Source organism: Diplotaxodon limnothrissa, linkage group LG3 (assembly GCF_057381915.1).
Source record: "Diplotaxodon limnothrissa isolate DT_005_m linkage group LG3, D_limnothrissa_male_GT1.1, whole genome shotgun sequence".
Lineage (NCBI taxonomy): Eukaryota > Metazoa > Chordata > Actinopteri > Cichliformes > Cichlidae > Diplotaxodon > Diplotaxodon limnothrissa.
In genome coordinates this window covers 16,797,984-16,815,438 of record NC_140598.1, presented here as the reverse complement: position 1 = coordinate 16,815,438, position 17,455 = coordinate 16,797,984, and the positions used below count along the sequence as shown (strand labels likewise).

The 17,455-nt window shown below is 42.2% G+C and overlaps 2 protein-coding genes across 2 annotated transcripts in view; both read left to right on the top strand.

The window, feature by feature from the left end:
- The window catches only part of LOC146634701 (NACHT, LRR and PYD domains-containing protein 3-like), a 319,954-nt gene that overhangs the window by 231,333 nt on the left and 71,166 nt on the right, over window positions 1-17,455 (top strand). The gene's annotated exons all lie outside the window — the stretch shown is intronic.
- LOC146634704 (muscle M-line assembly protein unc-89-like) overlaps window positions 1,198-17,455 on the top strand; it is a 43,004-nt gene continuing 26,746 nt past the window's right edge. The window contains exons 1-3 of the mRNA XM_085378724.1: window positions 1,198-1,316; window positions 5,620-5,967; window positions 6,048-6,164. Coding sequence (XP_085234850.1) covers window positions 1,289-1,316; window positions 5,620-5,967; window positions 6,048-6,164 — 493 coding nt within the window. The 5' untranslated portion in view covers window positions 1,198-1,288. The remainder of the gene's footprint in view (window positions 1,317-5,619; window positions 5,968-6,047; window positions 6,165-17,455) is intronic.

Below are 17,455 nucleotides of genomic sequence, written 5' to 3'. Positions count from 1 at the left end.
TTACTCATTGGTAGCAGTCTAACTTTTATTATTTTGGAGTTTGACATACTGCAAAGAAAAGAGGTCCAGTGGCTCAAGCGGTGTTACCATCAGTTCTTCTTTCAACCAGCTTGAAAAAAATACAGTTTATCAACACATATTATAATGCAGAGTTGAACTGCAAATCAAAATGAGAAGGGTTTTATTTATGCTCCCATGCTTCTGTGTTTTGGCTACTTTGAGGATATCTAAATGGGATGTTTTAGGCTTTTGCTTTTTTTTTTTTTGTCCTAAGCTTCAAATAGTGAGGTGACTTTGAAGGGCCATGAGTGCCGCTATCTATGAGTCAAAAGCTCAAATTTCAGATACTGAGTAACGGCAGGTGTCCATAAAAAAAAAAAAAAAAAATGAGGAGTCTACGAATTTGGACAGCCTTCGGCGCGTCGCTGTGACGTAATTGGTCTACAAATGCGGCCTCAGGAGGATGCAGCCCATGAATTTGGACACGACCCATATATCATTGTGATGTTGTTTATTCTATTACTCTTGTTCTCTTCTGCTTGTTTTCTTTTTTCTTTCTCAACAGGTGATCCAGGTGATTGATATATGCATTTTCTTTTTCTTTTTTTTCTGCCCGTTCTGTTGGTTTTTGTTTTTTGCCCTTCTCCCCCGTCCCTCTTCTCAGCTGTTTCTCTTTCCCTCTTTCTTTCTCCCCTTCTTTCCTCCAGTCTGTCCCGTATTCAGCAAGTGACAATAAAATAAACAATAAAAGGTGAATCAAATGGACCATTACGGCAAGGCTGGGATGGATCTTTCTTCGCCTTTAGACAATAATTCTGATGGAAAAGAGCCAAATGGGACAGGCAAAAAAAAAAAAAAAAAGGAGAATGGTTTGATGTTAGAAACATGAACCGTGATGTGAGCCCACAGTCAGCAGCTGTGTCAGTGACATCACAGTCCAGTGTGTGGGCTCAGTTTACAGGCAGACAGGAGGAGGAGTGTTTCAGTCATTTCTGTTTTTAATGAAGAGCTTTATTCTTTTCTCAGAGCACCTTCGTACAGTCTGTGAATGTTACAGCTTCTGACCTGCACATCACTCTTTATTTCTTCCATCTTTCCCTTTATCTTTCTTCAACACTGCAAAGAGCTTTTATTGTGAAGGTTATCAGGGAAGAGACTTCCGGTGGAAACGAAAGTTTTGTTTGAGCGCCATCTTGTTCCGCGTAACGGATCTTTGTCTGGGAGTGGTGGGTGATTTCAGCTGTCGGTGGTTCGGTGAGGATCAGCTATAACGAAACTGTTACCGAAGATGATGATAATCGTGCTCCTCTTACTCGGTAAGAAAGCCGCTCTGAACACACACGCAGAGGTGGGTGTGGCTTCGTACGGAGTGTGTAGCGGTCATTTACTGTGTTTATTCCGTCCTCTGTTGTTATAACCGCTCATATTCATCAAAGTCAAAGTCAACTTTATTTGTCAATTCTGCCACATGTACAGGACATACAGAGAATAGAAATTTCGTTACTCTCAAACCCTAAATGAAATAGCAAATGAACATTTAAATATAAGAGAGTGATTAAAAAATGCAAGTAAAATAATTAAAAAGTAAAAATTTAAATAAATACAATACAATTCATTATTCTGTCATCGAGCTCGTTCATGTGATGAAGCTCGTCCCCGCGGCCTCCTTGCAGGGCGGATCCCGCACTTTCAGCTGGTTTGATCACCGATCATGTGTGTAGTACAGACAGCAGGAGACAGTGGGAGTGGATGCTGACAGGCAGAACACGCCTCTGTGTGGAATCGAACCCAGTGCTCTGTGAGCCTTCCGCTCCACCTGCTGACCTCCTGCCTGCAAGCTATTATACTGTATATTAACAGTGTTCACTGTTATACTGGGCTGTGTGTGTGTGATGATCTGACGTGTGTAACCTCAGACTGCAGCTACAGGAACTTCCCACGGAGCCTTTTTTAGGTTTAACTTCAAACCCCAGCAGGGGAGGATCAAAAACGCGGAAGTAGAAACAGTAAACCAGCCCTCCTCCTGATTCCAGCCAGGGGTGTGGTCGGCTCAGTGCTGTAACTACAGTTACAGACCTCCACCCACACAGAGGAACAAGCACCCTCACTGGGGCGATCGTGGCTCAAGAGTTGGGAGTTCGCCTTGTAATCGGAAGGTTGCCGGTTCGAGCCCCGGCTCGGACAGTCTCGGTCGTTGTGTCCTTGGGCAAGACACTTCACCCGTTGCCTACTGGTGGTGGTCAGAGGGCCCGGTGGCGCCAGTGTCCGGCAGCCTCGCCTCTGTCAGTGCGCCCCAGGGTGGCTGTGGCTACAATGTAGCTTGCCATCACCAGTGTGTGAATGTGTGTGTGAATGGGTGGATGACTGGATATGTAAAGCGCTTTGGGGTCCTTAGGGACTAGTAAAGCGCTATATAAATACAGGCCATTTACCATTTTTATTTACCACCCAAAGCCTGCTTTATGAGGCAGACACAGAAACATGTACTACATATGAATACTATGTGTAAATATTGTAAATACTACATATTGGAACTACTGCAGCTGAGCAGAGTTTTGTCTGATGTCACAGCCTGAGTTATATGGGCTCAAAATGTGGTCATAAATATTTTGTGCGTGTAAAAAAGATTTGTGTGTGGACTTAGCCAAAAAAAACCCTGCAAGTTACAAGTACGAATTTTGACCCTATTTTTCTTCCTTTCATCTGATTGGTGAATGTCATGTCAATCACAAATGTAACGATCCAATGAGAGAACAGATGGGTTTGGCTGTCGAGGGGCGCTCATTTTGAACTGCAGGTCTTTAAGGGAATAAATGGCCTTTTACATGCCAACCCAGCGTTTTCCTTCATCACCACGAAGGAAAACAGTCTGTGGTCGTCCGAGTTTGGTGATTTTTGTGTCACAGGTCTACATGTTTTATACAGGGACTTCCACAGCCTTTTCAACAGAGCTGCGGACGCGGGGGGGGGGGGGGGGGGGCAGTGTTTTGGAAATGACAGTCTTCATTACAAAGCTTTCTTCGTTATGAATTAGCATACATGTTTTTATTGAACATTTGAAGAACCAGCAAAAAAAACCAGAAACTCTTGTAGAGGACATGAAGTCAGAGATAGAAACGACAAGGAGCAGGTGCATCTAGTACAGGTAGAGCTGCTGCAAAAACCCACAGAGCCCAGCAGCCAGCGCAACAAACTCTGGATCCTTTGCTTTTAGTTAGCAGTTAGCATTAGCAGTAGGGCTGCCACAATTAGTCGACTAGTCACGATTATGTCGACTATTAAAATCGTCGACGACTGATTTAATAGTCGACGCATCGTTTGAAGCTTTGTAAGATCACAAAGGACGCAGGAATAAGTAGCAGGATTTAAGAGTGTAATAACGGACTGAAACAGAAGATGGCAGCACTGCATGTACAAGGATGCCAGCTGCCGTTAAACCCCGAAGAAGAAGAAGCTGTGTCTCAGAATTCATAGCGCGGCCCAGCTTAGTTTCCAACAATGGCGGCAGCTAGTTAGTTTTAATATTACTCTTATTATTCTTTCTGGGTCACAAAATAAACGTTTAACATATTTTCAGGCGAGAATGTAGCTGTGTAAACCTCAAATATCTGCTCAGTTTATCAGGACACCACATATTTTCAAAAGTGCTCCGACGTTTTCGGAGACGTCTGTTACCCACTAGCTCGTTAGCTAGCCGGGGGCTAGGCTAACTAGAGCCGTGAGAACACCGGACTCCCGGCAAATCGTTTTCAAACCCACCGCCGTCTTTCGCTACTCAGGTTAAACATGATATATGAGTCACTTAGATAACTTAAAAATGTTGTTTGGCTTTTTTTTTAGTATTTTATTTGTTCCTGAGTAAATCGGTTTGGCTGAGATTAAAGTTATAGTTTTTGCACAGCTAAATAAACATCAAGCAGACAGCTGATTATCAGAAGTGTGAGACGCTGGAGAATATACTCTGGTGTCCTGTTATATATATGTGAGGTGTTCGAGGCATGTCCCACCAGGAGGAGGCCCCGGGGCAGACCCAGGACACGCTGGAGAGATTATATCTCTCGGCTGGCCTGGGAACGCCTTGGTGTTCCCCCGGATAAGCTGGAGGAGGTGGCTGGGGAGAGGGAGGTCTGGGCCTCTTTGCTTAGGCTGCTGCCCCCGCGACCCGGCCTCGGATAAAGCGGATGAAGATGGATGGATGGATGGATGTCCTGTTATATTTTAGATAGCAAGGAGTTTATTAAACTTCACCCAAACAATCTGCATTTAAATTTAATAAACTATCATCTTGTCTTTATTTTTAGTTAGCACAAACACTTAAAGCTGTAAGCTAATGATAGTTACATAAGAGCAGATGCTACTGGTGCAATAAGCTGTACGTTTTCTGTCCAATGGATGATGATCTGATTAGTCGACTAATCGCAAAAATAATCGGTGACTAGTCGACTATCAAAATAATCGTTTGTGGCAGCCCTAATTAGCAGCACATCCTGCGTCTGATGTGAAAGGACTTTTATGCTGCGCACTGTGACTCACAGCAATGGTCCTGGGTCAGCCCTGACGTTGTGTTAAACTAATCCTAAAGTAATGATGGTATTTCTAAACACTGATATACCACAACTTTATCCTTTCAACAGCTGCTGAAAGTTAGGGGACCTAGCTGCTATCGGATATTTATATAGAGATCATCCAGCTTCAAACTGTATGACCCTTCAAGGACCTGCAGTTCAAAAAAGCACCCCTCGACAGCCAAACCCAGCTGTTCTCTGATTGGATTGTTTAATTTGTGATTGACATGACATTGACCAATCAGCTTAAAGGAAGAAAAATGGGATCAAAATTCGTACTTGTTGTAACTTGCAGGGTTTTTTTGGGGCTAAGTCCACACACAAATCTTTTTTACACACACAAATCTTTTTTACATACAAAACCGATTTACAAGTACAAAATATTTATGACCACATTTTGAGCCCATAGAGTTACTTTCAGCTGATGTTATTCACAGCATATACGCTACATTCATGATAATTAACACATGCCTCCAGACAGATGAGTTTTATCCACTTGACCTGAGCCCATCTTTCACTGCTCACCTGCTGATGGACCTGAGTGACGCTCACAGCTTCTCTCAGCTGTTTCCTCTGATGTTCTGAGTACAGAGCATGTTTCTGTGTGAGGGGAGGACACAGGGTTTGCTGAGTATGCATCATTGTCCTATACTGCACATGTGCGTTTGTGTTTTGTTGATGATCTGAGCTGGATGTAGACACTGATGAGATGGACAGGTTCGCAGTTACAGACCTGCTGCACTGTTTGTTGTCTTGTCTCTTATGTTTGTTATCCTGAGAGTTTGTGATGTGTTTGAATCAGTTAGCAGAGACTTCATGGTGACAGGAGAGTCTCAGAGCTGATGCTGGACACATGGATCAGCTTTAAAGTTCCACTACAGCTGAAGAGTGTGTGGTGTTCGTAAACAAACGCCATAGAGAACATCACTGTGTGTGTGCGTGTGTGTGTGTGCGTGTGTGTGTGTGCGTGTGTGTGTGTGCGTGTGTGTGTGTGTGTGTGTGAAAGGTCATGTGACTGTGAATCACAGCTCTGCTTTTGTGTTTCTCTACTCAGGTTCCCAGCATGCCTCAGGGGTGGAGGTGTATGAGGGGGAGGAGTCTGTCCTGCTGCCCTGTCAGGTACCAGCTGATGTTTCCAGGAGCTCCACATCAGCAGTGTGGAACCGTGATGGGCTCAACAACCCAACGGTTCACCTCCGTCTGCAGAGTGGTGACGATCTTAGTGGTCAGAATGATCTTTACGAACATCGAACATCAATGAGAGCCGACGCTCTGCAGACTGGAGACCTCAGCCTCACTCTGAGGAAGCCCACAGTCTCTGACAGTGGAACCTACACCTGCAATGCTCTCAAGGCTGGACAAGCTCAGAGACAGCCTGAAGCAGTACATCTGAAGGTCACAAGTGAGTGGACAGAGGTCAGATTAATGTGAGTTCATACAAACATGTTGATGATGTTCATGTCTCGTGTGTTTGTGTTACAGAACCTCCTCTAGTCTGGCCCAAAGTCCTTGCAGCTGTGCTGGTTCCTCTGATCATCCTGGCTGCTGCCTTTGGTCTGTTTGTGTGCTGTGCATACAAAAGGATGAAGGACAGAGAAGGTGCGTGAGTGTGTGTGTGTGTGTGTGTGTGTGTGTGTGTGTGTGTGTGTGTGTGTGTGTGTGTGTGTGTGTGTGTGTGTGTGTGTGTGTGTGTGTGTGTGTGGGAGACTCAGTAACAGAGAGGTCACTCTGACTGATGTCTGTGACCTTTGACCTCCAAACTTTTTTGTTTTGGCTAGGTCCCCCTCCGCACAAAGCCATCCTCCAGCCACACACACCTGTTTAGTTTTCAAACTCCACTGCAGTTTATTCCTCACCTCAAACAGTTAGTCAGCTGATGGGTCTGGCACAGGCCCACCGCTGGAACGAGACAATTTAACTACATAGTAAAAGCATTGAACACCAAGCAGAGCTCTTTGCACGGTTCGTACGGGTGCTTGAGTGTGAGTGGGTGCTACAGTAAAAAATTTAACTTTTTTCTACTCGGATTTTGATTTTTTTGTCTGAATTTAGATCAACTGTGCTAATATAGTATACCAAAATGAAAAAGAAAATTCAGATATTTGAGGTTGTGCTGAAAGTAACGATACCAAACAAGGCAAGATAAACAGTTTTTAAAGGTGAGATATAGAGGTAAAATCAAAAGTAGTCAAAAACGGCCAATACCCTGACCCCAGAAGGTTCATGAGTGTTTGATGGAAAACGACAATGGCGGAGTTTGTGCTCTCTAGTCGCATGATAGGTGAGTGCTAGTAAATAATTTTCCAGTACGTGTATGTTACACATGCTACTTTTTTAAAATTATGATTATCATTTTGCTAGCTATTGTTACAAAAGCAGTTTTACCCCGGTTCGTATATTCGTCAGGCCTCCAGATGAACACCAGGACTCAGTAGTCAATTAACAACACTTTTATTAATCCACACTTATTGATTACACCTTCTAGAAGGGAGATGTACAGGACCCCGGACTTTCTCTGCAGATCTCAACTCCTCGTCTGTTACATGCAGTTTTGTATCAGTGACCCCCCTTCTAAACTATGGAACGCCAGGACTGCCATAATGAATGAATTAAATACACCATTAAATAATTAATTAAATTTGGCAATAATTAATTAAAATTGGAATTAATTAATTAAATAAATAGTTATGACACATGTAATTAATTAATTATTGACACATTTAATTAATTATTTATGTATTTCACATTTTAATTAATTATTGACACATTTAATTAATTATTGACACATTTAATTATTTAATGATATATTTATTTATTTCATTTTGGCAGTCCTGGCGCCTGGCTCTCTTTATGAAATAATTTTATCTGTCAGCCTCACCCATCAAACTCAGGGGGCGGGGTTAACGCTGATCGAGTCAAAACCATTGCTTTGGCCTGGTGGCCATTGTTTCTAGCACACAACAACCGGCATGTGGAAGCTAACAGAACTGAGCTTTGAAAAACCCTGTTTGTGTGTCACCAAATACCGTTTTAATATTTTTTAGCCGAGAATGTAGCGGTTTAATCTTCATGTGTCTGGTCGGTTTGTCAAGATACAGCCTCTTTGCAAAAGTGCTTCGATGATTTCGGAGATGTCTGCCCAGTCTCACGGCAAAGCGTGGGATAGACCCGCTCGCCTCGCAAGCAATCCCACCGACAAAGCGCGGGCCCCGGTACACAGCTGTAGTAACCCCCGCTGACTTCTTTCACTGAGGTTATATTTATCGGTGTTTTATTTCCTGATGTTCTTATGTGTCCTACGTGTTTCAGTCTGAATTATAACTAACATTAAAAACATGTTTAAGGAGGAGAGAGAGCAAATAAACCTGTTTGACATCTGATCTTTGGGTTTTTGTTCAGTAATCAGCGTGACCTGTGTATAAACACATAAAAGAGATAACGTTGGTGTTTCCGTCATGTAGTAACTGCTGGCTTTAACTGTACAAAGGTTGTTCCACACTATGAAACACATACAGACTTCATGATGTTCGGCTAATATTTTTATTGTGAATATTAATCATGCTGACCTCGCTCTGTACACCACGCAGCGAGGTCAGCATATCCACGATATCCTCAGCTCCATGAGTTAACACAGAGTTTCCCAGCTGACTATCTAACTGCCAACTATTCCAGAGACGTGAAAATATACAGCATAAAGAAAAGTGTAAGAGACTCAGCAGCAGATTAGAATAACAGTTATACATTTAATAAATCACCAAATGAATCCAAGAAACGAGCAAACCTGAGTTTGTATTCCCTCAGCTGCAGACTCGCTGCTGTTTAAATGTTTGAAAAGGAAGATTAGATATAAACAAACGTCAAACATAGACTCAGTCTGCCTTCACATTTGATATGAGGCCAGCACGTATAGTGGCCTCAGCAGGCTATTACTGAAATACACGTGCTATATCATAAACTATGATATAAACAGGGAGGTCCTATTAACATGTTTAGTTTTAAAGGACACCTTCCTGCCTTTAGTCTCATTCATGAGCAGTATTAGTTTTCTTCTAACATCCAGAAGTCTGCACAATGTGTTTCATAGTTTGTAACAAGCCTTTGACAGGTAAACATAACATGACCGAAAAAAAAAAAAGAGAAAAAAAAAGAGAGAGAGTGTTGACATAAGAAGAGAAAATTCTCTCAATTATGGAGACAGACAAATGGTTCATTTATGTTTGATGTGTGTTTATTCCTCCCTAAATATCGTCGGTGAAGTTTGCCATGCACGTCAGATTTTCCTGCGCATTTTTATACCTCTGCCAACAGAGAGAGAAAAAAAATCACATTCTAACAGACAGCTGGTGCTTAGAATACAGTTGAATAACTATTAAAAAACAGATGATATTTAGATGATAGTTCAGTCTAACACATGTGAACCATTAAACGTCTGTGAAACTATGCAGTTATGAAACGTAACTTTAACCTCAGCCAAACCGATTTGCTCAGTTGTAAATAAAACAGCGAAGTAAACGTGACCCGACAGACAGAACCTGAGTGAATGAAGTCCAGCGTTTAACCACTGAGAGCTAAAACTCAGCTGAGGTTTGAAAGCTGTGTGCCGGTGATTGGACATCAGCCGCTGATAAAGCTGGCTCGCCTATAAAGTGCTCTGTAAGGAAACAAGCTCCAGCAGCTCTGCGCTCGGGGAAAACACTATATTTACTTATCTTGTGCAGAAAAATGAGCTGACATTGCGTTATATCGAGCACCGGCTGCCCAGTTAAACTGTGACTATCACCAGGTAACTAGGCGTGTTTCTTGAATTAGCAGCAGGTGTTAAACAGCTGACAGATGAGGAGGAGGATGCATGCAGGTAAACTGAGGGTCTGTTAAGCTGATCGCTGGTTTCGTGAGAAAAATGTCAGCTCGTTCTTTATGTTACAGAAGCACAGAGACACAAGACCAGGCGGAAAGAGACGATCGTTCGGTGAAAATGAGAATCTGCGAATGCAACATGTGGAACACGGAGAGTGGAATATGTAAACAAACCGGTTAATGTACCCCCTCGGTGCACTCTGCATGCTAACTGTTAGCAGAGCTAGTGAAATCTCTGAAAACATCTGAGCACTTTTGCAAACATGTTCTATGTTGACAACCTGACCAGACATGTGAAGATTACGGCGCGACACTCGCGGCTAAAACACTGTTAAAAGTGTAGCTGGTGACAGAAAAACAGGGTATTTTAAAACTACACCACCACCATTGCTGCCTGTGATTTGATCTGCATTCTGGGATACCTGGCTGCCCCAAGTCTACACAAGCGATCGATTATCTAGGATCGACCTGTTTTGACTTACTTTGCACGGCAACCAATCAAATGTTACAGGAGCTGCATGGGCAGCGTTAACCCTGCCCCCTGAGTTTGATGGGTGAGGCTGACAGATAAAATTATTTCAAGATGAGAGCCAGGCGCCAGGACTGCCAAAATGAAATAAATAAATATATCATTAAATAATTAATTAAATGTGTCAATAATTAATTAATTACATGTGTCATAACTATTTATTTAATTAATTAATTCCAATTTTAATTAATTATTGCCACATTTAATTAATTATTTAATGGTGTATTTAATTAATTCATTATGGCAGTCCTGGCGTTCGATACTAAACCCTCTACAAGGTGCCATAAAACTAAGCGCTATGTTTACATGCTTGTGTGTGCGAGCACGTGAGTGCCTACATGTGCACGTTCCTGTGTGTCTATGTGAGTGCACGTGAGTGAGTGTGCATGTGGGTGTGGGAGTGTAACAGTTAAAGCACTGTGTGTGTGTGTGTGTGTGTCTCTATGTACGTGACTCCCTAGAGGTCATAAGAACCCATCTCCCTTCCAGACCACAGTTATCCAGTTACAAATGTTGAGACCCCCACCCAAACATCCTCTGGGGAATTTCCACTCAGCATTAACTCCTCTTTGTCTTAGTTTCACAGTCCAACTGGGGAGGGTCTCCTAAAATCTACTCCTACCTTCATGAGACAGTCAGGCCTTTATTACATTCAGGGCAGTATCAGTGTCTTTACAATAGTTCTGTTAATTTGGGTTGAACCCAGGACTGTATAGGCGTTGGCTGAATAGCAGTGATGTTCACCTTGGGGTGTCGGTCAGATCACACAGGACGCACAGATAAAGGTTATACCGTCTTTACTGTGATTCCTCAGCTTAACAGCACAGTACAGCAACACAGTCATGCAACCGCAGGCTTACAGAGTGGTGAGGGGTGTGTGTGTGGTCTGTGAACAGAACATATACAGAATACTGAATGTAATAAACATCTAAGTCATGAATTATGATGCATTAGCGTTCTTCGAATCTAACCAGAACTACAAATGGGAATTCCTATATGAACATCTACATGCACGAGTTTCATGCACTACTCCCAAACCCTTACAGTACATGACATTGATTGCCAATACCCCCAACAACAATATAGCACAAACACCAAATAGTTTAGCTTACGGCTAGCAGGTATGTAGCATAACAGGTAGCATTAGTAGCATGAACTAGCCACATAGCGAACAGGTCGATACACATTGCACTTCTACATCCACTAAATGTCTAATTGGCATAAAAGACTAAAACTGTCCTTTCCAGGCATGCCTCCACGTCTACTCACAGTTCTTTAGCGACGCACACAACTCACACCGTGTAGACATCCCCTGCTGAGTCAGTCTGCCAGGCGGCTCTTGCTATGTTTTAGCTCCAACTCTGATCACTGGAACATGTGCTCAATAGTGCAACTGTGCTCTCTCACCACAAGGGGGCTCCCCCACAGCTGACAGCCTTTCCAACAAGTTCTACATTCTATCTTAACACATTTCTAAACTCTAAAATAAGCTAAACATTCCTACACTATCAAACTGGAGAAATGATTCCACTGCACTGAGTGTGATGCAGTATGGCAGCGCTATTATGGAATATGCTGTGAACTTAGCTAACATTACTTAGCAGTAATATGAGTTAATTTACTCAAGTGAAAGCTTTAAACATTAGCCAGATGCATAACTAGCCGACGGACCCAGAGTCTCCATTTGAACTTGGGTCGAAAGTGAGGACTTCAAACTACAGGTCCTTCTCAAAAAATTAGCATATTGTTATAAAGTTCATTATTTTCTGTAATGTACTGATAAACATTAGACTTTCACATATTTGAGATTCATTACACACAACTGAAGTAGTTCAAGCCTTTCATTGTTTTAATATTGATGATTCTGGCATGCAGCTCATGAAAACCCAAAATTCCTATCTCAAAAAAATTAGCATATCATGAAAAAGTTCTCTAAACGAGCTATTAACCTAACCATCTGAATCAACGAATTAACTCTAAACACCTGCAAAAGATTCCTGAGGCTTTTAAAAACTCCCAGCTTGGTTCATTACTCAAAACCGCAATCATGGGTAAGACTGCCGACCTGACTGCTGTCCAGAAGGCCATCATTGACACCCTCAAGCAAGAGGGTAAGACACAGAAAGAAATTCCTGAACGAATAGGCTGTTCCCAGAGTGCTGTATCAAGGCACCTCAGTGGGAAGGAAAAAGTGTGGCAGAAAACGCTGCACAACGAGAAGAGGTGACCGGACCCTGAGGAAGATTGTGGAGAAGGACCGATTCCAGACCTTGTGGGACCTGCGGAAGCAGTGGATTGAGTCTGGAGTAGAAACATCCAGAGCCACCGTGTACAGGCGTGTGCAGGAAATGGGCTACAGGTGCCGCATTTGAACCAGAAACAGCGGCAGAAGCGCCTGACCTGGGCTACAGAGAAGCAGCGCTGGACTGTTGCTCAGTGGAAGACTGGGGCGAGGGAAATGCCTGTGCCTGAAGTCCAGTGTCAAGTACCCACAGTCAGTGATGGTCTGGGTGCCATGTCAGCTGCTGGTGTTGGTCGACTGTGTTTTATCAAGCGCAGGGTCAATGCAGCTATCAGGAGATTTTGGAGCACTTCATGCTTCCATCTGCTGAAAAGCTTTATGGAGATGAAGATTTCATTTTCCAGCATGACCTGGCACCTGCTCACAGTGCCAGAACCCCTGGTAAATGGTTAACTGACCATGGTATTATTGTGCTCAATTGGCCTGCCAGCTCTCCTGACCTGAACCCCATCGAGAATCTGTGGGATATTGTGAAGAGAAAGTTGAGAGACGCAAGACCCAACACTCTGGATGAGCTTAAGGCCGCTATCGAAGCATCCCGGGCCTCCATAACACCTCAGCAGTGCCACGGGCTGATTGCCTCCATGACACGCCGCATTGAAGCAGTCATCTCTGCAAAAGGATTCCCAACCAAGTATTGAGTGCATAACTGAACGTAATTGTTTGAAGGTTGACTTTTTTTGTATTAAAAACACTTTTCTTTTATTGGTCGGATGAAATATGCTAATTTTTTTAAGATAGGAATTTTGGGTTATCATGAGCTGCATGCCAAAACCATCAATATTAAAACAATGAAAGGCTTGAACTACTTCAGTTGTGTGTAATGAATCTAAAATATGTGAAAGTCTAATGTTTATCAGTACATTACAGGAAATAATGAACTTTATCACAATATGCTAATTTTTTGAGAAGGACCTGTGTGTGTGTGTGTATGTATGTATGTATGTATGTATGTGTGTATATATATATATATATATATATATATATATATAATGTATTATTTAATTAAATAAATAGTTATGACACATGTAATTAATTAATTATTGACACATTTAATTAATTATTTAATGATATATTTATTTATTTCATTTTGGCAGTCCTGACGCCTGGCTCTCATCATGAAATAATTTTATCTGTCAGCCTCACCCATCAAACTCAGGGGGCGGGGTTAACGCTGCCCATGCAGCTTCTCTAACATTTGATTGGTTGCCGTGCAAAGTAAGTCAAAACAGGTCGATCCTAGAAAATCGATTGCTTGTGTAGACTTGGGGCAGCCAGTTATCCCAGAATGCAGATCAAATCACAGGCAGAAATGGTGGTGGTGTAGTTTTAAAATGCCCCGTTTTTCTGTCACCAGCTACACTTTTAACAGTGTTTTAACCGCGAATGTCGCGCCGTATGTCTGGTCAGGTTGTCAACATAGAACATGTTTGCAAAAGTGCTCAGATGTTTTCAGAGATTTCACTAGCTCTGCTAACAGTTAGCATGCAGAGTGCACCGAGGGGGTTACGTTAACCGGTTTGTTTACATATTCCACTCTCCGTGTTCCACATGTTGCATTCGCAGATTCTCATTTTCACCGAACGATCGTCTCTTTCCGCCTGGTCTTGTGTCTCTGTGCTTCTGTAACATAAAGAACGAGCTGACATTTTTCTCACGAAACCAGCGATCAGCTCAACAGACCCTCAGTTTACCTGCATGCATCCTCCTCCTCATCTGTCAGCTGTTTAACACCTGCTGCTAATTCAAGAAACACGCCTAGTTACCTGGTGATAGTCACAGTTTAACTGGGCAGCCGGTGCTCGATATAAAGCAATGTCAGCGCATTTTTCTGCACAAGATAAGTAAATATAGTATTTTCCCCGAGCGCAGAGCTGCTGGAGCTCGTTTCCTTACAGAGCACTTTATAGGCGAACAGCTTTATCAGCGGCTGATGTCCAATCACCGGCACACAGCTTTGAAACCTCAGCTGAGTTTTAGCTCTCAGTGGTTAAACGCTGGACTTCATTCACTCAGGTTCTGTCTGTCGGGTCACGTTTACTTCGCTGTTTTATTTACAACTGAGCAAACAACCTTTGTACAGTTAAAGCCAGCAGTTACTACATGACGGAAACACCAACGTTATCTCTTTTATGTGTTTATACACAGGTCACGCTGATTACTGAACAAAAACCCAAAGATCAGATGTTAAACAGATTTATTTGCTCTCTCTCCTCCTTAAACATGTTTTTAATGTTAGTTATAATTCAGAATTGGCGACTGAAACACGTAGGACACATAAGAACATCAGGAAATAAAACACCGATAAATATAACCTCAGTGAAAGAAGTCAGCGGGGGTTACTACAGCTGTGTACCGGGGCCTGCGCTTTGTCGGTGGGATTGCTTGCGAGGCGAGCGGGTCTATCCCACGCTTTGCCGTGAGACTGGGCAGACATCTCCGAAATCATCGAAGCACTTTTGCAAAGAGGCTGTATCTTGACAAACCGACCAGACACATGAAGATTAAACCACTACATTCTCCTCTAAAAAAATATTAAAACGGTATTTGGTGACACACAAACAGGGTTTTTCAAAGCTCAGTTCTGTTAGCTTCCACATGCAGGTTGTTGTGTGCTAGAAACAATGGCCACCAGGCCAAAGCAATGGTTTTGACTCGATCAGCGTTAACCCCGCCCCCTGAGTTTGATGGGTGAGGCTGACAGATAAAATTATTTCATGATGAGAGCCAGGCGTCAGGACTGCCAAAATGAAATAAATAAATATAGCATTAAATAATTAATTACATGTAATTCCTATTTTAATTAATTATTGCCACATTTAATTAATTATTTAATGGTGTATTTAATTAATTCATTATGGCAGTCCTGGCGTTCCATAGCCGACCAATCAAAAAATGACATGGCAACATGTGGCATTTGGTTGTTTGGGAAGAAGTGGAAGTTTTAGGAGTGACCGGTGAAAGAGAGAGAGCGAGTGAACGAAAGAGAGAGGGAGTTTTGATATGTGAGAGATTTGTGACGTTTACCGTGTTTGGAGTCTCAAGTTAGTGTGCTGTCTTGTGTAGTTGGTGTGTAGTTAGTGTGTAGTGTAGTCGTTGTTTTGTTTTGTGTGTCAGTTCTACTAGTGATCATCACAGTTGCTGCAAAGAAGCCACCAAAGGCAGATTGCAGTGTAAACGCTGAGTGACACACCTTCTCTCAGACCTGCAGGATTTACCCCTGTGCTGTTCTCCTCTGTGTTATAGTGACACAAACTATAAATAATTTGTGTGCCTTCTTATTTGTTGCAGAACACCTGATTGTTCTGTACATAGTTTTGAATGGTTATATAAAAAACGTCTGAGCCTGGGCTGCATTTTTAGGTAAATAGTACCATATAACTTTGTTGTTTGCAAAACTTGTGCATATTTTTAAAAAATGTACAATTTCTATTTGCATTTCAAGTAGGGCTGCAGGATTTTGCATAAAATGAGAATCACGATTTTTTTCCTTAGAATTGAGATCACGATTCTCTCACGCTTCTCTTTTCCAGTATAAATATTTATTGCACTTATTAACTGCACATCAACTTCGTAACAGTTGAGACTGAACATAAAAACAATAAATAAACATAAAAACAACAAAATGTTGTCCTGCTTGAAATCCCGTCTCCACCGTTGCTCGACGCTGCGTGTACAGAGCAGGTAGTGCAACAATAGAAAAATAGTTGCGGGACGGCACTGTGTAGCGTTTGTCTAGGGTGTTGATCGTTTTCCTAAATCCCTCGTTTTGCACAGTGTTGATGGAGCCATATCTTTGGTCAGGTGATAAGTGATAGCCTCCGTGATGTCTTTGTGCCTGTGGGAGGTCGACGGGTAAAGGGAAGCGCTGTATAAGGTTCCCGTTATTGATGTTTGGGTGGTTGACCGGGACGGATTTTCTCCTGTCACTTTCTCATCATCCCTGACGTGCTCTCCGTTGTTTTTTCCCTGCTAATGTTAGCATCACACAGCACAGCTTCTGTATCACGTGGTATAAGGCTCCGCCCTTGTCATTTGTTGAGCAGGAAGAGTGAGCGCTTGTTTTCATGCAGAGTACATCCCGGATCAAAATGCGGTACAATTGTCGTCTTTTTTTTTCTTTCTTTTTTTAAAAATCGTTGTCATTTGGAAATGAGATCACACATAAGTATGAATCGAGATCGCGATTTTCTAACGATTAATCGTGCAGCCCTAATTTCAAGTTATGAAAATGATTCCTTAAACATGCTTGTGGTTTACAGTCAAAAATATCACTTTCTACTTGTAAAATTTTGTCTGTATTTAGATAAATTGTGCTGACACATTATGTCCAAATGAGTAAATAACAGATTGGCAAGAGAAACAGTTTTTAAAGGTGAAATATTGAGGCCAAATCAAAAGTAGTCAAAAACGGCCAATTACACCCTGGACACCAGAGGGTTAAAGGCTAAAAGCAAAGTTGTCACCAAGTACTGTTCATATTTGTGTGTATTGCTGCAGCTTTTTAAAGTATTAACTTTGTGCGTTTGGGTGAAGTAATGGTAATATAACTGATCCATATGGTCACAAAGAATAGCCTCTTGTTTCTGTGCTACCAAAGTTCCCCGGCTTTCATTCAAAATGTGTTTCTGGTCAGCACCGACACATTAAACTACTTAAACAGCCGCGCTGTTCTCCATGCCTGTCTGACATGATGTTATTAGCACAAACACGTTAAAGGTGATCATTTAGGACTTCAGCAATAATACAGACAGCAATGTAGTTAGCAATAGAACAGTTTTATTGGGAATTAACTTAAAAAACAAACAAACATCTGTCTCCTATTTTTTGTTACGCAGCAAAGAAGCATCAATATCTGATGAGAAGACTTTTGGGGCTTTTTTTCAACAGGAGAAGAATATCTCTAACAAGTTGATTTGTTCACTTTTTCACATCTTAATTTTTAAGTGAAATGTGCATTTTGAGTTTATACACGATGTATATAAGGCGACCGTTTCCTTTTGCAGTATATTTGTGTGGTGTGTCTTTTTTTCTTTCTTTGGGGGGGGGGGCGTGCGTGTGTTTGGGGGGGGGGGGGGGGGTGCTGGAAAAGCTTGAAAAGGGACCTTGAAAGTGCTTAAAAAGTGCTTGAATTTGACCCTGAAGAAGGCGTATGAACCCTGTGTTTGATCTCGTGCACAAGGGAGAGAACTATGGCAAGCG